The sequence below is a fragment of the Pseudorca crassidens genome, chromosome 7 (assembly GCF_039906515.1).
Source record: "Pseudorca crassidens isolate mPseCra1 chromosome 7, mPseCra1.hap1, whole genome shotgun sequence".
In the NCBI taxonomy this organism is placed as follows: Eukaryota; Metazoa; Chordata; class Mammalia; order Artiodactyla; family Delphinidae; genus Pseudorca; species Pseudorca crassidens.
Window position 1 is genome coordinate 35031674 of NC_090302.1, and position 23199 is coordinate 35054872.

The 23199-nt window shown below is 54.7% G+C and overlaps 1 protein-coding gene across 5 annotated transcripts in view; it reads left to right on the top strand.

The window, feature by feature from the left end:
* Positions 1-23199, top strand: part of SHB (SH2 domain containing adaptor protein B) — a 134152-nt gene that overhangs the window by 95819 nt on the left and 15134 nt on the right. For 4 of the 5 annotated variants that reach the window (XM_067743895.1, XM_067743891.1, XM_067743892.1 and 1 more), the window contains exons 4-5: positions 7864-8035; positions 14058-14177. In XM_067743895.1, coding sequence (XP_067599996.1) covers positions 7864-8035; positions 14058-14177 — 292 coding nt within the window. Of the gene's footprint in view, positions 1-7863; positions 8036-14057; positions 14178-17980; positions 18720-23199 lie in introns of those variants that run through there. The other variant, XM_067743894.1, reaches the window with a different exon arrangement.

Genomic DNA, 23199 nt, shown 5'->3' on the forward strand with positions numbered 1-23199 from the left:
AATTCTAATACTTGTCTTACTATGAGGAGCAGGCGAGACGAGGCAGAACATATGTTTAGAAAGTTGAAGCAACAGAGGACCGTTGTCATAGGAACAGAGTTTTAGTCAAGTGCAAGTGTTTGCTCATCGTTGTGAAAGCTTGTGGTATTTCCATAAACTCTGGGTCATGGGGGCCCCCCACCTGCCCAAACCAACGCGCAGTCTCCCTCCTTGCCCCCTCTTGGGGGCTTATGACTGCCTGGGCTGCAGCCCCTTCCATGCCTCTGCACCCCTGCCTCCCCACTCCCCGCCTGTCCCCCCACTACAAACCCACCCGGCCATCAGCAGTGTGGAGGAATCAGTGCCCAGGACTGTGCGGAAGGGATGCCTTGGGCACCTTCATTCTGTTCTCTGTGCCCTTGTGTTTTCAGAGTCATAGGACATCCATGAACAAACACCAGGCCTGGAACACTGTGCAGGCCCCTCCTGTCAGCCCCGTATTCACTCCCACCTCATCCACACGGGGCCTAAAGAAGCCTCTTTAGCACCTGAGAGCTCCATGCACAGGGTTTTGTTTTCAGTTCTCTAATCCTTGTTGCCTTATGCTTAAAGGACTCTGTCCTGTACTAGAGAACTGGGAGGGCCGGAGACTCCAGGCCAGCCAGAAAGAAGCAGCCACTGAACCTGGAGCACATCGCAGGCCTCACCTGGGACCCAAGACCCTGGGCCCCCTTTGCTCCCTTCCGGTTCCCTGTGAATGACCCCTGTCCTTAGGGGCCACCATCCACACTCGTGGTCCGCCCAGAGGGCTGGGGGATGTTTGGCAGACTGTCGACTCTTCTCTCCCTGCCCGTCCCCAGAGAAAGGCACTTCTAGAGGCTTTCCAGGGTTTCCAGGAGGCTGCCCAGTGTTTCCATCCCAAAGCAGAGGGACAGGGACTGGGGTCTGGGGCTCGCTGCCTGGGGTGACAGCCTGCTTCTATCTGCTGGGGCAGGCTATTCGCCCGCACCAGGCCCCGTTAATAAAAATGTGGGTGAAGTTGCACCAACCTCCTCAGTTCGTTGTGAGGGTCAGAAGAGAATGTCACGTCGGATCCTCACGTATGCTTGCCCATGCACAGGAAGCACTCAGTAAAGGTCAAGCCATTTTTCAAAACTATTTTAAAATAATTTGAGGTGGGGAGTCCAGCTCCTAAGTTTCCTTTCTTGATTGATGAATGAGTTTTTTTGGTCCTGCTGACCATAAATCTGGATGGGGATTCATTCACTCAACAGATTCTAAGCATCTACTATATATCAGGCACTGTTCTAGGCATTGGGAATTCGCCTTTGAATAAAACAGAATATGTCCTGTCCTCTTGGAGCTTCCAACTTCGGAATTCCAGCACAGGTTGGAGAAGATGGTTTCTGATACAAGGTACTTTATCTTCTTGAGTACATGAAAAGGAGCTGCTCTGAGCATGGATGTGACCATGGGGAGAAGGGACCACCACATACAGGGGGCCTGCCTGGACTTTGGTACATCATCTGTTACTAACCACCTCCACAATCCTTTATGGTATAGGTGTTGTCAGCCCTGTTTTACAGAAGAGGCAGCTAAGGCTCAGAGAGGTTTAGAGTCTTGCCCAAAGTCACACAATAGTGGCAGAGGCAAGGTTCAAACCCGGATCTTCCTAACTCCAGAGTCCACGTCCTTTCCATGATGCTGAGCCGCTGCAATTCCTCTGTTCTCTGGCCTTGTTGCAGCCCATGGGCTGTGTGTCGGGCATGGGGAAGTTCAGAAGAGGCTGAGGCACGAGGCCCCATCTCCATCCCGTTCTGAGAAGACACCTACATAATGCACTGTAATACAGACTGGCGCGGGGTCAGACAGTGGCACAGACCGGGGAGGCGGGGTTCAGAAGAGGAGAAAGGAATTCCACCTGGGGGGGTGTCTAGGATAAAACTTCCCCCCAGGAGGTATCATTAAAGCTGAACTGAAGAATGGCTAGGACTTTTTCACCAGAGTTAGTGAAGAAAGGGATTCTATCGGACAGGCACAGCATAGCAAAGTCCTAGAGGCAGGAAGGCAGATGATGGATTTGGGACCAGCCATTCTTTGTGACTGGAGCCTAGGGGTGAGTGTGGAACCCGGAGGGGTTTTTTTAGGGGAAGATGCATCCAGAAGGTCAGGTTGTCACCAAGTCACAGAGGACCTCAAGCATCAGAGTGAGTTCTCCGTCCCAGGGAAGTAGGAGCCAGCAAGAGCTTCTGAGCCCAGAGAGCTGTGCTTGAGAGGCCCTTTGGCATTTTGGAACCTGATCTCTCTGGCCAGCCCTGAATGATAAACAGGAAGGAGCCAGATCCTGAAGGAACACATTTACTTCATCTAAGCAAACATTCACTAAACACCATCTCTATGCCCAGCACTACAGTCAGTTTAGGGACAGACGAGATTGGAGAGGAAAAAGAGGCCTAAATCCCAGGCGCTGCCCCCGCAGAACACCCGGGCTGGCTGGGGGCCCACTGAGCTACAGGAGAAGGGCCAAGTGCCACGAGCCGCCCAGGAGGAAGGTAGCTCTCGGCAGGTGGGATCAGGGGAGGCTTTGTGGGAGGGGGACTTTTGTGCCAGACCTTCGAAGCTTCTAGACTTCATACAGGTGGTGGTCGTTTCAAAGACTAAATGAGTGAGGCACAGCTCCTGCCCGGCCAGCCCCGCTCCTTAGCTCTGAGACTCTGGCGGAATTCTTCCTCCCCTCCTCTGGGCCCCCACTCCCTTGCCCACAGGGTGGCAGGGTTGTTGTGAGGGTTAGAGCTCGCATGGGCACCTGGAAATGCCGTCTTCTGTCATTGACAGTGACCCAGCTTCAAGGCTGATTGGTATAAAATCTACCATACATGTAGGAAGGGGACCACCAGCGGCAGAGGCTAATCTGCAGGGAGGAAGGGCCTCCCGGAAGATCTGAGCTGGGTCTTAAAGAATGAGACGTGTCATTAGACCAGAGCTTTTGGAAGGACATTTGGGATATCACGAAGGGCCACCTCACCCTCTCGGGAGACAGGCTGCTAGAGCTGTCAACCGGGCCACTTCTCCCACTGCCACCAGGGTACTGGTCCCCATCATCACACCAAAGGCAAAAGGGCTCCAGAGTCCTGGCCCTGCCCGTCTGAGTCTCCCCTCCCTCCCTCAAAACTCAGACTTCTGTTTGTAATTGCCTATAGGTGGAATTAATTAGTTACTGTCATTCTAACAACTCACAAGGGTGGCATATTTTTTCTCTAAATGCAGATATTCTTTTGAGGGCTGTGTCTTCCTTTACCTTTTGCAGAAAATCACTAACTTAAAAGAATTGCCTTTTTAAATTGCAGATTAAAGGGAAGCTTAATTAGAAGGAATGAAAGCAGTTGTGTTTGGAGCTTTTGTTCTTAACTTTTTTTTTTCTTGTGCTGCTGAATCACTTGGAGTTTGTATATTTTTACTTTAGGTGGAATGATTTGCCTAATTAAGCCTGTCATTCATCACCACCTGTTCCCTCTAAAATGTATGGCTATATTATTAAGCTTGCAAGCGGATGTATGAATTAATTCAGTGGGGATTTACAGTGTTGACTGGGACGTTATTAGGTTTTATCCAATTTATCTGGTATGAAAACCGATATTTTTCCCCAGTACAGTGAAACAGCAGCTCATTAAGTTTCTTCATTCAGTCATTCTTTGAGCACCTGTTATGTTGTGGGCATGCTCTAGGGATGGGAGGTAGGGGCAAGTATGGTGTAGCCCCTGCCCTTGAGGGGCTCATGAGGAGCCAAACAAGGAAACTGGCAATTAGGGTACCATAGGCTGAGATCAAGGGGAGTCTGGGAAGGAGGTGAGGCCAGGGAAGGCTTCCTGGAAGAGGTGACCCCTGAAGAGCAAGTGGAGTCAGTCAGGTGGACAGTGGGGAGGGGAGGATGTCCTGGTAATACAGGCAGAGAGCATGGCCTGGAAAGGGACCTGGTGAGACCTGAGACTAGGCAGGTTGCCAGGTCGTTGGTCGTGAGAGCTTCGGTTCCTTCCATGATCGGTGTTCCATGCTCCATGCCTCTCTTTTCACCTTCTGTGCCAGGAGGTGTGTCGTGGGATTGTATACTGGGAGAGAGCCCCCAATTCTGATTTTAGCCGGTGGAACACCCAGGTTGTCAGAGGTGAAAGTGCCTTACAGTTCATCTGGTTTCTCCCTCTCCTCTGCCTGTGGCAAAACTAAGCCTAGAACCTCATCTCCCGCCTAGCCCCTTCCCCAACCCCCACTCCTCTGCCCACTCCAGCACTGTTCACCCCCAGGGGCCAGAGGCCTGCCGAACTGCCTCCTCTCCACTCCCGACATCAGAAAGTTAGCGGAGGGGAGGCTTCGTGGGAAAGTACACACTGGCCCTGACCCCCTCCCCTGCTGTGCCCCGATCTCCATCTCGGTGTGGCATCACACAGGAGTCTTCTCTGACTTGCCCCACACGTAATCAAGTCCTGTTGGAGTCGCCTCCCACATCCCTCTCATCACTGAGGGATTCAGCCTTCCCTAACTGGTCTCTCTGCCTCCAGGGTTGCCCCCAAACCCACCCTCCTTCAGCAGTCAGAGAGGTCTCTAAAGCCCAATCTGAAGAATGGCATTCCTTCATTCAACCCATCGTAGGATCAAGTCTCAGCTCTTTAGAAGGGTGACCAGGCCCTCACCTGTCTACCCGATCGCAGTGCTCACCGCTGCCCACGGTCACCCGTCCAGGACTCTGCAAGTTAGGGGGCTCAGGTCAGAATCTGCTTCACCTCTTCCTCACGCCCCCTCCCAGAACATACGCCCCATTTGACTGGTTGCCATGAGGGCTGGTGTGGTTCAGTGGCAGCCCTGGTGGGGGAGCTGGGCTGCTGGGAAGCCAGGGAAGGGCCCGCGGTGACATGTGTGCCAGGGCCCCGGCTCTGAGCTTCACCCCCATCACCACTGTGAAAGCCCAGCTCATCAGCCAAATGGAGGAGGCCTTTCTCAGACACACAAGCCCAGGACGTATTCCCTGCAAGGGTCTTGAGGTCATTGCCATCTTGCTGTCTGTCCCTGTGGTTGGACACAGGACAGAACCGTAGCTGGAGACGAGGGCAGGAGCCCCCAGCCAGTCCTCGCTCTGCCCCTACTCCACACTGCCAGTCCTGGCATCACAGGCTGTGGGCGTCTGGAGGTTGGAGCTTGGCCTCCATCCTGCCTTCTCACGGAGCTTAGAGTTTTCTGTGAGTCTTCTTCACCTGGACGATGCCAGCCCCATCCTCCAGCACTCAGGCCAAAAGCCTGTAAGTGACCCTGATCTTCTGTCTCACTCTCACTCCAGCCTGAAGACACAGACCAGTCCTGTGCCTCTGCCGGAATCTGGTTTCTCACGGTCACTTCCACCCACCTCTCCCATGCCAGCCCATCCTGCAGGAGCTTCCCCTCTGCTCGGCCTTGCTCCCCTTCCATCTTGGTCTCTCTTTTTTTTTAATTCACAATTTTTTTCTTAAGTAGGTTCACAGCAAAATTTGAGATGGAAGTACGGAGAGTTCCCACATACCCGCGTCCTCTATCCCTTGTCAGTCCAGCAATCCTGTTAAAAAGTGCCAGGTTGGGCTTCCCTGGTGGCACAGTGGTTGAGAGTCCGCCTGCCGATGCAGGGGACACGGGTTCATGCCCCGGTCCGGGAAGATCCCACATGCCGCAGAGCGGCTGGGCCTGTGAGCCATGGCCGCTGAGCCTGCGCGTCCGGAGCCTGTGCTCCGCAACGGGAGAGGCCACAACAGTGAGAGGCCCGCGTACCGAAAAAAAAAAAAAAAGTGCCAGGTCAAAAGGCTTCCCCGCCATCAGAACATCAGAATGGCTCTTCATTTCTCTCAAACCGAAGTTCTTCCCAAGGCCTCCAGAGCCCCACGACCTGGCCCTGCTCCCTCCCACTCCCCTCAGCCTCAAACTCCGCCCCCCCCCCCCAATCCCTCCAGTTGCCCTGGGCTGTGTTTTCTCTGTCACCCTTGGCCTGTTCCTAAATTCAAGGCCCTTGAATTTTCTCTTCCTTCTCCCTGGGATGTCCTTCCCCAGGATGTCCACGTGGCTCGGCCCTCCTTTCCTCCAGTCATTTATTCAGATGCCATCCTTCAAGAGGCCTGCCCTGTCCTGCTTTTGTTTTCTCCGGAGCACTTAGCACCAGCGGGTGTGCTGTGGATCTGACTCATTTCACTTGTCGTCTGTCTCTCCTCACTCGGACCCTGAGCTCCAGAGACAGGGATTTCTGTTTTGCTCACTGCTGTTTCCCCAACCCTGAACTGTGCCTTGCACATGTGAATGAGAGTCTAGGGTGGACAGCCTGCTGGACCCCACTGCAGTCATGACAGTGACCATATACACATGCGTCCAACCTGTTCAGGGCCTTCCATTGGCAGGTACCTCCTCGCCCCTTCCCTCTGTTTTCTGTAGTGATTAACAGAGAAGAGTGTCTTGGAGGGATGGAAATGTTTCACAGTCCTGATGCGTGATCTTGCTCCGCGCCTGAGACGCAACAGGATCATTCACCTCCGTCCCCGTGGACAGGACCACTGTCAGGGCAGGGGTTTCCCAGCACCTTCTGTGAATGTGAGCTTGATTGCCATGCAGCTGGTGTTGGAGGACAGCTGGCCACATCCACGCTTGCTGGTTAGGGGGAGATTTTATACCATTGTGTGTCCGTGGGCCTGCACCTTGATGTGGCCTTGGGAACATTGTTCCGCAGGCCCTGGCCCAGCTTACTAAGCGCTCTGTGTATGCTGGGCCCATAGGATGCAGTCCCTCATGTGATCTCCCCAGCAGCCTGGTAAGGTAGGGAATGGGGCCTCAGAGAGGTTGAGCAGCTTAGCCAAGGCACACAGCCAGTCACTGGCCAGCTTAGGAGGGGGGGACTCAGGTCAGTTTGGAAGCTTCTGTGAAGTGCTTAGTACTGTGTCCACACTGAGCAGACATGATAATAAAAATAATAATATAAATCATAATAAAAGAAAATATTTATAATAGCATTGACTGAGCACAGACTAACTGCATGCCAGGCGCTCTGCTAAGATGGCTGTACACCACCTGGCAGAATCCTCACAGCAACCCCATGAGGTGGGTACGGTCGTTATCCCTATTTTCCAGGTGAGGAAATTGAAGCCCAGAGAGATAACTTGCAAGGTGGACTAGCCAGTCTCCAGGAACACTTCTGACAACTCCAGTTTTAGCTCAGTATTTTCTGCTTTTTGTGGGGTGTCTCCGGGGTCCTGCCCTCAAGAGGCATCCTCCCCAGCCCGTGGGGTGAACAACACTCTCACAGGTCCAGGGCGGGAGGAAGGCACACTGGAGGACCCATTCCGCTGTGCCGGACACTGCTCCAGGCTCCCCTGGGTGCTTGGGTCCAGGACAAGGAGCAGACTTGGGTGATGCAACATGACCCTCGATTAGAACTCTCTAGGGTTGTCCTAGGAGAAAGGGGGCAGATGTGGCCTGTGCCACCCCAGGTGGGATGGGAGAATGGGAGGAGGAGAGGAGCCGCTTTGAGACAGGTTTTTGGCAGAAAATGAGGAACTGTCTAGGGGACTGTGCCCCCTCTGGGAGTGCCATGTCACCTTTGGTGGAGGTTGCAGGAGGGTTCCTTTGGGGACCAGGCTGAGCTCAGTGGCCTCTGGGGATTCAACCAGCCTCTCGAATGCACCGTCTGTTTCTGATGGCACAGGCTTGTCCCGTTTTAGGAAGCCCACGTCTTTCGAGCCATGTTTGTTCGTTGCCTGGAACCCTTCTGCCTGCAAGTTGTAAAGCCCCAACGAGAACCATCAACCGTGACCCCACTATGCGCCACTCCTTGAGCTGAGCTCTGGGTAACCAGGTAACCGTGCTCTTTCTCTCTCTCCCCCACAGCCCAGTTTAATGGCAGTGAGAAACGGCAGTCATCCCCCTCGCCTTCCCGGGACCGGCGGCGCCAGCTTCGAGCTCCCGGAGGGGGCTTCAAGCCCATCAAACATGGGAGCCCCGAGTTCTGTGGGATCCTGGCAGAGAGAGTGGATCCTGCTGTCCCACTGGAGAAGCAAATGTAAGTTCTTAGGGAGCAAAGCCCAGTCTCAGCAACCAGTTCATGGAGTCACTGTGGAGGCTCATAGAAGGTCAAGGCCACTGTCAAGTCTGTCCGATTGGGGTTAGAGTGCGTGTCTCCTGATTTCTGGCCCTGTCTCTCCACACTGTGTCGCCTGCCTTTCTTTAGTTGGCTAGTAGGAAGTTCTGTGAAATCGTCCGCATGGTGCACCCCTCACTCTTATATGCCCCTTTCTAATTTCATCATCCAGCAAGTGAGTTTTTGAAAAGCTGAATGTATACTAAATCTTGCTGCCTAATTATATATTAGATTTATTTTTATAGCTGTAGTGATGGTTTTTGTTGTTGTTTTTTTTTTTTTTTTTGTAGTGATGGTTTTGCCCCACATCTGCTTGATATTAATTGGGCAAGGCCTGGACACTCTTGACTTGGGTTTTTCCCAGAGATTTCCCAGCTTTAATCGACGTCCAAGTCCCATCCCTGCTGCCCCTTTCCCTCCCTGCTTCTCCTCAACACCGCTGGTCAGTGTTTACTGCCCCTCCCCTTGACCGTGATGACCATCTCCCTTCTCTGCTGGGGTGTCAGGTCCCTGCTCTGCCCTGAAACTTTCAGTGGCTCCCCATCACCGCCAGGATGAAGTCCCATATCCCCTCTGCCGCTCACTCTGTGAGTTGCCCCCAGACTGCTTTTTCAGTTTCTCATCATTCCACATACCTACCCTAGAGTGAGCTTCTCCAGGAGCTTAATAAAACACGTCCTGGATCCTGTGCTGGCACCGTCAGGTGTATCATCCTCTTAACAAGCGAATGTGGGATAAATGGGGTGATCATCTTATTGCAAAATGAGAAAATCGGGGCTCTAAGAGAGGTGGAGCCTTGGCTAGGATATCATGGCTCAGAGTGCAGAGGTAGGATTCGCACTCCATGACTCAACCCCACACTCTCCCCTCACTTTCCTCTCATATACACTTCCCCCTCACCCTTAGCACGTGGCCGGCACAGAGTAGGCACTCAGTAAGGCCAAGAGATTAGCTGACACCAGGCCGGTTCCTTAGGAGACTTCATTGTGTGCGTTATGTACTATGTTAGTCTCCGCCCAGCGGATTCTGGTCTCACCCAGCCGGCAGTGCATCCCTCACAGGAAACGCTCCCTTGCTGAGCAGGATGCAGAGTTTTCCGAATGATGTCATGTGCTCCTGTGCCCCTTTTTAAGCGCGTGCTGCAGCCTCCTTTGTGACAGCCCTGCGCCTGCTACATCAAGCACATTGGAGGTGGGGTGCGCTCCCAGCGGGTGTTGTGTTAATCACTTCTCACAGCCACACAGATTGGGTGGCAGGTTTTGCTTATTTCTGATCAAACTGTGAGCTTTTTAATCAACAAACAAAATATGATCCAGAGATCCCTGGGAGTTGGGAGCTATTCAGCATGCATCCTGACCAGGTCTGCCTGGGTCAGTCTCAGCAACCAGTTCATGGAGTCACTGTTAAGGCTCATAGAAGGTCAAGGCCACTGTCAGGTCTGCCTGATTGGGATTAGAGTGTGCATCTCCTGATTCCTGGCCCTGTGCTTCCTCCCTCCACACTGTATCACTGCCTGGGGTCAGCGGCCCAGCCTACCCTCTCCCCACTCCCAGATGGAACTTCATGGGCCCCTTGAGGGCAGTTCTGCCTTTCCTTTCCCGTTCCCACCCAACAAGGCCCTCGGCCAAGTCCAGAGTCGTGACTGGCTCCCCCCCCCCCGCCCCCGTCTCATCTCTCTGGGATTATTCTGGCCTGCTGGAGACCCTGCCTCATCACCCGAGAGACGGGCTTAAATAACATCCCACTTCCAGAGGAGCCTGAGGACACAGGTTCACCGTATCCCCCCACCTGCACTGGTGTTGCCTCAGAGATTAGGGGGCCCCTTCAAGGCCCGACTTCTCTCCACCCTAGCACAGAGGAGAGGGAACATGGGGACACTGAGGGATGTGCCCCAGTCTTAGAGGGTTATTGAAGGTGGACAGTCACACATCTGCCCGGGTACCCCTACCACTTGCTTGCTCTCCTGGGACGGTGGAAAGGCTGCTCAGGTACTCAGGGCAACTGCTCCCGGCCTTCTTCAGGCAGCCCACCGCCCCCTCCGTCCTGCGTCATTATTACCATCAGCATATAAACATGTGCCAGTTGTGAACTTCTTAAAGCAAATAAAGAAGTAATCCTGACGGGACATCCCCCTCTGGCTCTGGCGCCTGTTGGGAACATGAGCTCCATGAGGGCAGGAACTTGGCTGGGTCACCACTGCTCAGTGCCTGGAACAGTGCCTGGCACATAGTATGTGCTCAGTGAATAGCTAGCTGTCCACTCAATGGACAAAGTCCCCAAAGAGGGACTTTCGGAACCTTTTCCCACGTGTCAGCACGTCTTCTCTCCCTTCCATCACCTGCCACTCTCTCACCCACCACAATCTGCTTCCCTTTTCTGCCCGAGTCACCAGGTGACCTCCTCTGACCTCTGTGGCAGCCAGCACAGTAGACGGCTCCCTCCTGCAGAGACAGTCTCTGCTCCTGGTTTTGCTCCTGCCTCCCCCGCCGGATCCTTGTCTCAACCTGACCTGAAAGTCAGACTGTCCGAGGCTCAGTTTCCAGCTACATGCTCTCCCTGGGTAGTCTCAGGATGCTGGTGGTGATTCACCAGTGCGCTTCCCCAGCCCACAGAACTCCCAACTCCTACGTCCAGCTGCCTTTGTGGAATCTTCACTTGGCTGACGAATGGGCATCTTGAATTTAACACGTTCAAAACTGGACTCCTGATCTTCTCCTGGACACCCCCTCCTCCCCAGCTTCCCCACCTCCACAAACGGCATCACATCTACCTAGTTGCCCAAGCCACAACGCTGGAGTCATCTTGATTCCTTTGTTTGCATTATACCAGCATCTAGTACATTACTAAGTTCTTCCAGTTTTCCATCCAGAACACAGCCCGAATCCATCCATCTTCTTATCTCAGGTCCTCCCATGTGGACCACTGCAGAAGCCTCCTCTCTCGTCTCCTGCTTCATTTCCCCTCTGGCCGCTCTTCAGGGAAGCCTGGCTAACCTTTTGTAAGATCATCCAGAGCAAGTATCTCTTAAGCATCTCTGTTTAAAACTCTCATTGCCCTCCCTATGCTTAGAATAAAATCAGACTTCTTCCCTTGGCCCACAAGGCCTCAGGGAACTGGACCCTGCCTTCCTCTCCATCCTCATCCTGTACCACTCACCACACTCACAGTGCTGGACCATTCTTGCTGCCTTTCTGCTCCGTGGACACCCCAAGCTCATTCCTACTTCTGGACCTTTGCATTTGCTGGTTCCTCTGCAGAGAACGTGTTTTCTTTGGCTCTTTACATGATCGACTCCTTCTCACAGTGCAGATTCTCAGGTCAAATGCCATCTCCTTGGGGTCCTCCCCTGTCCATTCATTGCATAGTAAGCACCTCCCCTGCCCCAGTCACTGCCTTCTCACAAACCCAATATTCCTACGTAGCACTTGTCACTATCTGACATTGTTTCCTGAATCTGTTTGTTGATTCTCCATCTCCCTGCATCAGTCCTGTGACATCAAGGGTGTAGTAAGTGGTGAGTAAATATTGGATGAGCTCATGGATATTGGTTGGACTGGATGGCTATGGTTGAGTCTTCTTAATCCCTATGGTTCTGGCCTGAGTGGCCAGCTCTGCAAAGTCCAGCACATCCCCAAGATGGCCTGCTGCCTGGAATCTCTTTTCAGTCCAGACAAAGCCTCCTCGGGCGCAGGGGTTGGTCCCCAGCCGTGCCCCCCAACCCCAAGGACCACCCAGGCCCATCCTGGCTGCCCTCTCCCCATCCTCCAGTCTAGTGTCCTTTGCCCCGTCTCTCCCAAACTCCTGGTTCTCCTTTGATCCTCGACCCTGAGTCCCCTGCCTTTCTCTCCGTGTGGAGTGACTGGAGCAGCGGGGGAAGGAACCAGCAGCTTATCCTGTTTACCCACCAGGGATTACCCTTAACGAGGATCCAGAGCCCCCGGAGGCCTGTCTGCCACCACCTCCCTTAGTGCTGCTTGTCCTGTGTTCAGGGGGCAGATGCGGACAGCACTTCCCTGGAGACCACTTCTAGGCCTTCACTGAGGACGGCTCTGCTTCAAATATCTGAAACTTGTTTTCCGAATAAAACAGCATTTTGTCAGCTCACTGGGGCTGTGTTACACAGGTGAAATTTCTCTTGTCTAACCTCTTCTCTCAAACACAGTCATGTATCCTTTCTTAAGCATATCCTGAGCCTTCACGTCTCTGGGAGGGTGAGCGGTCACCTCCTGGTGATCAGTGACCCGGTCACATGCTCATTGGATGGGGATACTCACATCATACTCACCCTCCAGTCCTTGCTTTCCTAGAGCTGGTTGGGTTTTTTTTAGGTTATAATTATGTCATCCTCACTGCTGCTAACTATTCAGAACACTGCCTTATAAACGGCAGAAAGTGCAGAGAAAGGCAGTGCGACGCTTTTCTCCAAGCAGAATGTCTGTACCAGAACTTTCACGGCTACTGTTCACAGGGCACTCCTGGGCAGGTCCAGGAGGCAGCCTCCCCCATACACCTGGGAGCTTAAAATGTAGTCTGCGCGGGGAGCAGCAGCCTGAAATAGTGATAGTTGGGGAAGTGACCCTTGGCCATCAACAAGTTCAGTCTCTTTCAGCTGATGCTCGTAGCTGCCGTTTGTGCAAACTCACCCCATTGCAGGCTGTGCACCAGCCCTTTAATGCATCGTCCCATTTGATCCTCACAACCCCCAAAACAGGGGTGGAGCGATCCTAACTTGGTAGGGAACCCCGAGGTGTACCCAGGTTCAGCCACTTGCCCCAGAGTGCCCGGCTGGCCAGTGGCAGAGCTGCATCTGTGACTCAGCGGCCAAAGGGTGATCCATCCTTGACCATCCAGCACCCCTGGTTCTCTTCCTGACCCCATCTCTGGCCACCTTCCCACTGATCCAGCCCCTCAGAGACTGTCACGTAAACAGAGACCCGTTCTGAGTATACCCGCTGGTCGGCATCTTAGGATCCTCACTCTGCCACTGCAATTTTACCTTCAGCTTTTTCAGTCTTGAAAATCAACGTTCCCCTTTTGTTCTGCAGTCAAGCATCTGTCACTGCACCCCTCCCTTCTGATTCTGCCACTCACCACATGCTGTCCAGAAGCAGTGGCACTGGGATTTCCACGTGCCCAGTCGATGCCAGATGCACTTGGCAGGAGCACTGGTGTGACCCCCCACCCCCACCCCAAATGCCTGCTCTCCTGAGTGATGAGCACCGCCCACTAGTCCCACAGATGTCGCAGAGCCAGCACGTGTCCCTCCTGTCAGCGCCCTCTGATGGCTTCTGTGTCGCTCAGATGGAGAAAGCCAGAGTCCCCGCATTGCCTTGCGCGCAAGGCCCCCGAGCCGGCCCTGCTGCGTGGCCTCTTCGGCCTCAGCACCCACCCCACTGCCTTGCCTCGCTCCAGCCACGCTGGCCTCCTTGCTGTTTCCAAAACATGCCAGGCACTCCCGCCTTTGCTGCCCTTCCTTCTACCAGATGCGCTCTTTTCCAGCTGCTGTCCTTCGTGGCTTCCTCCCTCACCTCCTTCAGGTTCACGCTGAAATGTCACTCTCTGCAGAAGGCTTCCCTGGCAGCTGCTTAAAGTAGCGGTCCCTCCTGCCAGCTCCAAGCCAGGCAGCCCTGCTTCGTTTCCTCCATAGCCTCCACACTAGACCGGAAGCTTCATGGCGAGGAGATCGCAGGTCTGCTCACTGTTCTCTCCCCAGGACCTGCGTGCAGCAGGCATTCGGTCGATGTCTAGTGAATGACTGAACGCACGGATACACACAGGTGCACGCACACACACAAACGCACGTGCACTGCCTCGTGACAAGGAGGCCCGGGACGCCGACAGCTGCCCTCGGAGAGGCTGAGCCTCGTCGGGGAGGAGCGGATTTCAGGGTGTCAGCTGTAGGGGTCCGTCCCTGCTGGGTTCTGACCCCGTCTCTTCTCCGCAGATGGTATCACGGAGCCATCAGCAGAGGAGATGCGGAGAACCTGCTGCGACTCTGCAAGGAGTGTAGCTACCTTGTCCGGAACAGCCAGACGAGCAGGCACGACTACTCCCTCTCCCTGAAGTGAGTACACCTTGGCCACCTCCTGGGCCCTCGGCAGCCTCCAGCGATGCGTGGCCTGGCCCCAGTGTCTGGGGCAGAAAGACCCGCCAGTGTCCCCCAAGGGAACTTGCCAGCATGAGTTATTTCAAGCCTTGCTTTTCCAATTTGATCTTATTCTGGGATACAGAGGAGTTTTTATGTCCTCTGTTTCTGCCCCCCACAAAGAGGGGGGGCATTTTCCTAGAATTTATATTAAATATCCAAGAATAGCTTTCACACGTACGGTGAGCCAGGGACTATAGAAGTGCGTAGCATGCCTCATCCCTGTCTCAACCCTCACACAGCACTTTGATGAGAAACATCTTGTCCCCATTTTGCAGATTAGGAAACTAAGGCTCAGAGAGGGGCCATGGCTGGCCCAAGGGGCAGGGCCAGTACTCAAGGCCTGGTGTTTGACTCCCCACTGTTCCTGCTGCCGCCATGAGAACCACCCTTTCCTTATGTTCTAGGTTGCTGTTTGGGAAAGTTTCACTTTTAGGTGTCACACAAAGGTTGTGAGGAACACTGGGAAGAGCCAGGAAGAACCTTGCTGGCATTATCACCTGTCAGGTCTTTCTGGATACGAGGCCATTGCTTTCAGGATAGGTGGCCCTGCCATAAGAAAAGGGTTTTTTGATTGAGGGCTTCATCATTTAGTGCCGTTACTGACTGGATGGAACCCAGCGGATTGTCTGAAACCCATTTTACAGACAGGAAAACTGAGGCCTGGAGAGAGGACGGATTTAAAGAATTAGTGACAGAACTGGGGCATAAACCCAGGCCCTTCAGCCAGCACAGACCATCAGGAGTGGTGCAGCCCTCTGCCTGCTTCCTTTCTGCTCTACTCACCATTGTTCAAGGCCATGTGATGGAGAGAGGGCCTGCTGGGATGCAGCTGTCAGGAGAGCCCTGTGCAGGCCGGGTTGTGTAGTCAGTAGGGTCAGTGCAGCCAAGGAGAGAGAGATTGGCCTGTGTTCTCTGCTCAGGACTGACCCCACCTGAGAGGGACAGTGACAAACTGCAGAGCAGAGCCTGGGCAGGAAGCAGAGGCACTGGAAGTCCGCCTGGAGAAGGGAGGGTGTGTGGAGACTTGGGGACACCACAGATCTCTCAAGGACATCAGGGCAGAAGTGGTAGATGGGAGAGTTATGGGCAGGCAGATTCCAGGTCAGTGAGAGGCGCAGTTCTCTAACAGAGCCAATCAGGAATCAGAACGATCCAAAGCTGCCTCAAGAAGTAGCGAGTATCTCATCACTGGGGGTGTGTGCAGCCAGGAGCCGGACAACCGCCTTGCCAGGGAGGACGTGGAGGGGATTTCTAAGCAGCTGGGAGGGCACTCAGGACAAATGGCACATGCATGCTTCATCGTCCACCATCAGGCCTGACAGCTTAAAGAATCAGGCCAGTTATTGCAGCCCAGGAAAATTCAATACACTAAACCGTGGCTGGGCTGGAGGCGGCCAAAGCCAGAGTGCCACAGTGGGGTCAGGTGCACACCGCTGGCTGTGCTGCCTGGGGCCAGGGGGTCTTCAACTCCCCACTGCTCCATGCAGCCCCCTCCCTCCCTTACTGTTCGAGGTAACCTGGCAACCCGGGTGCCCATGAATGATGCTTCCAGATCTTCACCTTCCCGCCTCAAGGTGAATTGTGCCTTTCTAGACTGCAAGAGGTAAAAGAAGCAAGTGACATCAGAGATGGGACTCCTGTGTCACCACCTTTCCCTGGTGACCCAGACAGCCTGCCCACGCCCTGGGCTTCCTCACTCTCATCACGCTGGCAATCTCTGAGTTCCTCAGTGGATCTCATTCTTCCTGGAATTCTGTCGTCTGGGACCAGGCCAGAGGCGTCTTCCCGAGAGGGCTGATTGAATGCACAGAGAAAAGGGTGGGGCTCCCCGTGCCAGGCCCAGTCGTTCATCGTAAGGGCCAGGGCCCCATCGCACTTCTGTTCATTCACTGGGCACGTGCTGGGCCCCTGCACTGGGCAGGCCTGGCTGAACATTGGGGCCCCTGGTGACCCCACCACAGCCCTGCCTGCAAGGAAGAAACAGCCTCCCAAGTTCCCAGGATGTTTTGGGGCTGAGGCGCCAGCATGGGAGCACACAAGGAATCTCGAGCCAGTGGCAGGAGTACTCATGCCAGCGGTGCCTGCGTGGTCCATTCCTCAGTGCCCTGAGCCCATGCCCTCCGTTATACAAACAGGCCCAAATGCCAGCTCACCGATGGGTCTTCAGAAGAGTGTTTCTGTCAAAGTCCTAAGAGCATAATTCCCTTTTCGTTCCTGGTTTGCTCCCTTCCCTAGACCGTAGGACCACTCTCGGGATGGAGAGCGCCTTGATTCTCTTCTGCTCTGTAACAGGCTTATAGTCCAGGGGCTGGGCTTCCCCACTTGCTGGCCTTGTGGCCTTGGCAGCCACATCACCTTTCTGAGCCTCAGTGTCCTCATCTGTGCATGAGAGGTGACGCTCCTCTCCTTACATCGATGCTTATCAGTGTCTCTGGCTCTCCAGGGTTCCCCTGCCCGTGGGCTCAGCCACCCATTGTCCTTGGAGTGCTGTGGCAGGATCCCCTGCACCTCCCAGGCGAGGGGAGGAGGTGGAGGAGACTGAGGGCGCAGCCCAGGGGCCTGCGCTGGGATCCCAGATCAGAGCACTCTGCCGTCAGGCCCAGGTTTGTCTTCCTGGACCCGTCCTGTCAGTTCTCATTATCAGGAAGTGCAATTTGGATGACTGATCTCTGCCCATGGGTGCTGGAGGTGGAGGGTTTAGTTTTGCCTGCTTGTCAGGAGCCATTAGCTCCCAAACGCCAGAGGGGTGGTCTTACCTGGTCAGCCTTCTCTTGAAGAAGGCCAGAAGTGGGGAGGAGGGCTAGGCCATCCGTAGCTGGCCAGAGCAGCCCGCTAAGTGGAGGTGGGCTTGTTTTCCAGAGCAGCCTCAGTTCCCAGTGACCAGTCAGGCTGCCGGCCAGGGAGAGACACCTGGCATTCATCACCTCAACCACAAATGGAACTGCCCTGGTACTGAATGTCCCGGCTGCTTGGGGCAAGTGCCAGCTTTGCCAGCCACCATGGAGGTCCAGGGACTCCACATCCCGAAGCCTCCCTGGTGGGGGTAGGGTGGGGAGTGGCATTATCAGGAGTGAGGTGCAAATGTACATTGGAATTCCAGCTATGTTATCATGTGAGCCTTGGGTCATGCGATGAGGGTATTCCAGGGTGGAGGAAAGTGTTTGGGGGAGTCTGGCCCCAGAGGACAGGGCCCTCCACCCCTCCCGTCCTTCCCTCAGCACATATTTGTCAGAGCCCTTGGTACCAGGCACTAGGCCGAGCAGCACAGGGAGCAGAGGAGAGGACAGCCCGGCCCGGGCTGCAGAGCTCCCAGTCTGGGCCTTGTTGCTTGCATGTCTGCACAGAGGCCCTTGGGGGCCAGAGCTGGCGCTGGAGTGAGAGGGTCTGGAGAAGCTGCTGCGCAGAGGTACACTTAAGCCTTAAAGAAAGGGTAGGCATTCCCCAGGCAGGGACAGTTGGTGGGCATCTCAGGTGGAGGGGACAGGCTAGGCAAAGCCCTGGAGATGCAGAAGAGCCTGGGCAGGACTTGCGCCCTGCAGAGGAGCTGAGACTCAGTTCTTAGTGACGGGGCCACTCTCAGGCACCCGCCTGTATGCTTAAACCCCACTTCCACCCTGCAAATCCACAACACTTCACGATTTAGAAAGCCTGCGCGTTCGCCTCGGGACAGCCCCATGGGGTGGCCAGGGCAGAGACCACCATCCTCGTTCTCACCTTAGGGTAGAGGAAGCTGACCGACCAGCTGAGAATGGAGTGGAGGCAGAGGACTCCCAGCCCAGTGTCTCCCCACCCGCTCCCAAGCACTCCTTACACCGGCCAGAAGGTCATCGGTGTCGAACCTGAAGCGACCGTAGAGGCCTGCCTGGTCCAGTCCCTTTGCTTCATGGCTGGGGAGACTGAGACCCACAGGGGATTTGTGACTGACCAGCTCCCCAGCTGGCAGCTGACCACACTGACGAGAGATGGCGACTGCTTCCCACTGTGGGGACCAGGCAGATCCCTGGACCAGCCTAAGCTGCCACCCACCTGCCCCTTCACCAAAACCCCCCGCACCCGTGGCAATCCAAGATGGCGCCTGCCTCCCTCACCTCCTCGCATCCATCCAAGTCCCCTCCATGGCGGACGCCCCCACCCGTGAAGCAGTCTTGCAGAGGTCCTGCCTCATTGCTTTTGAACACTGCCCTCATCCCCTCCTTCTGCAGAACTCTCCCTCTTCCCCTCTCCAGCCTGACCTGACAGGGCGTCAGACCCTTGGCGCCCTCTCAAGCCATCAGCACACACGTTGGCCCCAGCACCAACCATTGACCCCTGCTACACTCACTCTAGCCTCGGGGAAGTGAAAGGTTGAGCTTTTAGAAGTTGGCAAGAAAACATCACCCTCTAATACAGTTTACTGTTTGGAAAGGCAAGCAGTGGGGGAAAGGGATGAAAAATCTCATTAAAAGGGTTCTTTAGGCACTTTGGACTGTGAATGACTCTTTGCAATTTCTAGTTTCATGAGTTTTTGCAAAGGAATCTGGACAAGATGAGGGAAACAGGACTCCAAAGACCAGAGGGTTTGCTGCTGAGGGCCGGGGAGGCAGGGAGAACGCCAGGGCCTCCTCGTACACAGGGCAAGCTCTGCCTGTTCTGGGCACCCCCTGGGGATGGGGGCAGACAGAGTGGCCCTCCTGAGGCCTCAGCAGGGATGCCTCTGCTCCTTTGACAAGGGCCCAGCCCTGTTCTCTTTAAGCACTGAGAGCCCCAACTCCAGTGGGGGACATGGCCCCAGGGAGCCCTCACAAAGGGGCCTTCAGCTTTCAAATCCCCAAAGGCAAACTTCACAGCATCCTTGCAAATGTGTGGCCCAGATTCTGACCTCGAGACATTTCTGGGGTCTGACCTTTTCCCATCAGGGTACAACTCAGCCCTGATCACTCAGGAGCCTTCCTCAGCCCATAAGCTCTGCCCCTTCCGTGTCTTGTTATTTAATGGGCTCCAGTCTCCAGGAGTTCATAGCCCAATCGGGGAAGAAGTGGTATTTACACGAGTAACTCAGATACTCATAGAACGTGTTTAAGGCTCCCCAAGGCAGAAAATGCTCAGGGCTGTGAAAGACGGAAGGAACCAGAAGAGGGGTTGTTTGAAGGCCGGGCAGATCTTAGACCTGTGCACAGGGTAGAGAGGGCAGCCAGGCAGAGGGAATGGTACAGAGGCAGGAAGTGCAGAGCTTGTGTAAGAACAACAGATGACATTGATGGGAGCCAAGGAGACGGGTGGCCCTAGTCATCAGGCTGAGGAACTGGGGACTCTAACCTGTAGGGCAGGGAGCGTTCCTGAAGGTTTTGAGCAGCGTCGCAGTCATGTCCCCAGAGCTGTATTCTAGAACCGTTCATGAACCAGGGTGTCAAATGGAACACTACTCTGCCTCCCTCTCCCCGACATGTCCACAGACATGCCACCCGAGCTAGCACAGTCCAAGAGGTGGGCAGCACGTGGCCACACGTCCCAAGGGGAGATCCAGGGCAGCCCTTTTAAAGATGTAGAGGGAAGGGGCTTTCCTGGTGGTGCAGTGGTTGAGAGTCCGCCTGCCGATGCAGGGGACACGGGTTCGTGCCCCGGTCCGGGAAGATCCCACGTGCCACGGAGCGGCTGGGCCCGTGAGCCATGGCCGCTGAGCCTGCGCGTCCGGGGTCTGTGCCCGCAACGGGAGAGGCCACAACAGTGAGAGGCCCGCGTACCACACAAAAAAAAAAAAGTAGAGGGAAAAGCATGGGCTCTGCAGCCAGAGATACCTGGGTTCAAACCCTAGCTCCATCTCTTACCTGCTGTGTGGTTCTCGGCCAATGACTTTACCTCCCTGATCATCACCTAGAAAGCCACGTAGGCCACTCTCATGAAGTTGTTGTAATAATTAACGCAGCTCAGCAGGTATATGCCAGTCTCCGCTCCTCCCAGCTTTCCCGGAGCCTTTAGAAATTGCCGTGGAAGCAGCAAGGTGGACAGGGCTGCACCAGGTCAGGCGCCCTCAGGGTGCGTCTGGGCTACATCTGCTTCTGGATGACACGGGCGAGTGTCTTCCCCGTTCCCACAGAAAGAGGGTCTGGCATTTGATTCGTAAATTTGCTTCCAGGTCCAAGCTGTCTTTCTGCTCAGTCCTAAGCGTGGTGGGAAGGAGGGAGCGGGACAAGAAGATGCCTCCTGCTCTGATTGCTAAACGAGGCCCGTCAGGTTCCTGCTTGGAGCTGGGGGTCTGTGCTGACTGCTGGGCAGCCAGTCTTCACCCAAAAGATGCTTCCTGGGAGGGTGGTGAGCGTAGCAGGGCCAGAGGAGCTGATGGGCTGCGTTCCAGGGGCTCTGGGGGCACATTTCTGTTAGAGTTGTTTTTCTTTCTTCTCTCCCCTCGTTGATTTATATAGTAGAGGAGAGAGTTTTCAAACAGTAGGCATGTCTGGGTCTAGGCAGGCGGGCCAGTGATTAATCTTAGTTTGTTGCTGCTGACAGCCAGGAGCAAGAAATAATAAAGGTTTGCGGGGCGGGGAGAGGCGGGGGATGAGGAAAGGCTGCTCGCCCTGCGATCATTGGCAGGGAGCACGGACTTCATTTCCTTCTGCCGTCTGAGCACCCCTTGTCGGGTCGACATCTGAGGCTCCAGCCTCTCAGCTCCATGGGGGCTGCTCCCATGGTCAAGCCCCCAGGGTGGTCCCCCAGACCACAGTAGAGCCTCCCCGGCCGTTGTTGGGTTCCCTGCCCAGCATGACCTCCTGCTCCAGGATGTAGGACTCCATCACCACCACTTGCTCTCCTTTCCAGCCTGCCCTTGAGGGCAGAGCTTCGAGAAAGGCAGGTGTGTGCCGCCCGGGGCACTGCTCTGCTGACCAGGGCCCTGGGTTCCTGGCTGCCTGCTCCCGTGACTCTGCACCTCTCTGAGCTGCCAGGTGGGTGTGAGGGCTGGAGAAGGGGGAGTACAGAAGAAAGAGAGGTGGGGGTCAGGCAGACTGGCACAGGGGTAGCTGACTGACTCCAGGCAGACAGTGATGGCAGGAAGGGGTGGAGTGAGGAGGGGTTTTGACATGGGCCTTGGGAAGTGAGGAGGGTTGAGGCAGTTGGGGATGGGCAGGGTAAGGAGCTGCCCATTCTGAGGAAACAGCAGCCCAGGAGGACAGAAGCTGCCTACTTTCCAATCCACAGTTTTCAATATATCCCATCACTAACTCCTCCCCATCTCCCCAGGATAGAGGCAGCTCTGTGCAGCAGAAGACATGGGCTCTGGATCAGTCTGGATTGGGCTCTTGAACCCCAGCTCTACCACTTACTAGCAGGGTGGCCTTGGACAAAGGGACTTAACATCTCTGAGCCTCAATTTCCTCATCTATAAAATGGGTTTTACAGAGGTATTCCTGAAGAGATGATATACGTGAAGTGCTTGGCATGTGCCCAGCAGGCATTAAGTGAGTGTGGTAGCCCACTGTCTTTGTTACAGACTTTGGAGAGCCATGGGTTATTGAGGAAAGAGCTTGGTGTGGTCCAGAGCCTTGAGAATTGTCTGGATCTGTCCATGCCCGCAGCTACTCCCCTTTATGGTGGTGGGATTTTAGAATTTATGCAGGCTGCAACTTGAGAAAATCCTGCCTTGTTATGACTGAGACTCAAATCACAGGGCTAGAGTCAAATCCAGACTGCCCTTGTTCTGGCTGTGTGACCTTGGGTGAGTCACTTAACCTCCCTGATCTCCCAGTTCTTGATCAGTACCTGAAGATGATGACCACTTCAACAGGCATTCCTTTCTGTCCCCCTCACTGTCCTGCTGACCCCTATCTCTCCCTCCACATCTTCAGACATTATGAGTCGATTACAAGAACCAGAACCTGGTCCAGGACAGTAGCTCTCGTACATTAAGTACACTTGAGCCGAAATCTTGGGATTTAGGGAACAGAAAGAGACCTTTTACATCACCTGGCCCAATGCCCTGTACAGGTGGAGAAACTGAGACCAGAAAGAGGAAGAAGCTTGTTTGCCTCCTGGCTTCCCATGCAGGCCCTGTTTTCTGGCAGCATTTGCATTGGCCTGAGACAAAGGGCAGGCAGGGGAGAGGGGCCGTCTGCCTCTTTGCTCTCACTACACAGAGGATTTCACATCCTTTCAGGACTGATGGAGGGAAAATGAACTTTCTGTTCAATTAGTGTGCGACGTGTTTTCTCCTTCTAAAAGGTTTAAAGGAAGTGGTGCAATTAGGATCTCCTCCAACGCCCCGTGCAGGAGACTAAATGAAAACAGTGAACTTCAGAGACAGAGGTTTGCAGAAACCCCGTCTGACCGTGGAGGTGTCTGGAAGGCAGATGGGGGTGAAGCGCTGGCTGCTGAGGAGGCTGCAACAGCTCAGCGAAGGACTAGGGCAGTGGGAGTAGAACAGAGGCCGTGTCCTGGTAGAACTGAAGAGGGTGAGAAACAGCGAGAAGTCAGGGGCCTCATCCAGATTCCTGAACAGCTGGGTGAGTGGTGGCACCACCAGCTGCAACATGGACCTGGAATGGTTTTGAAAAACCCAGGAAACTCATCCTAACTCAGCTGCCCAAAACCAGAGGCAAGGGGTGCCCACACTCACACTGCCAACCCATTGTCCAGAGCACCCACCAGCCTGGCAGTGCCCAGCGTGCCTGCTGATGGGCTGGGTTTTCCCTTCCTGACTTGCTGCATCTCCCCTCCCAGCCAAGCACACGGCATTGCCCTTTGCTCCCCCGAGAGCTCCCTGGTCCCCTCCAGAGTCAGAGCCACCCTGATTACATTTCCAGCTGCTTTTTAATTATCTCATATCAGCCCCCATAAATCTCTCCGTAAGGCTCGCCTGCCGTGGGAGGCGTTCCAACTGTTGCCAGGAAGCCTCTTGTGCCCTGGGACAGCTTCCCTTCTGAGGCACTGGGTGGTCTCTTCAAATGAGAAAAATATTTCTTTCCAATCA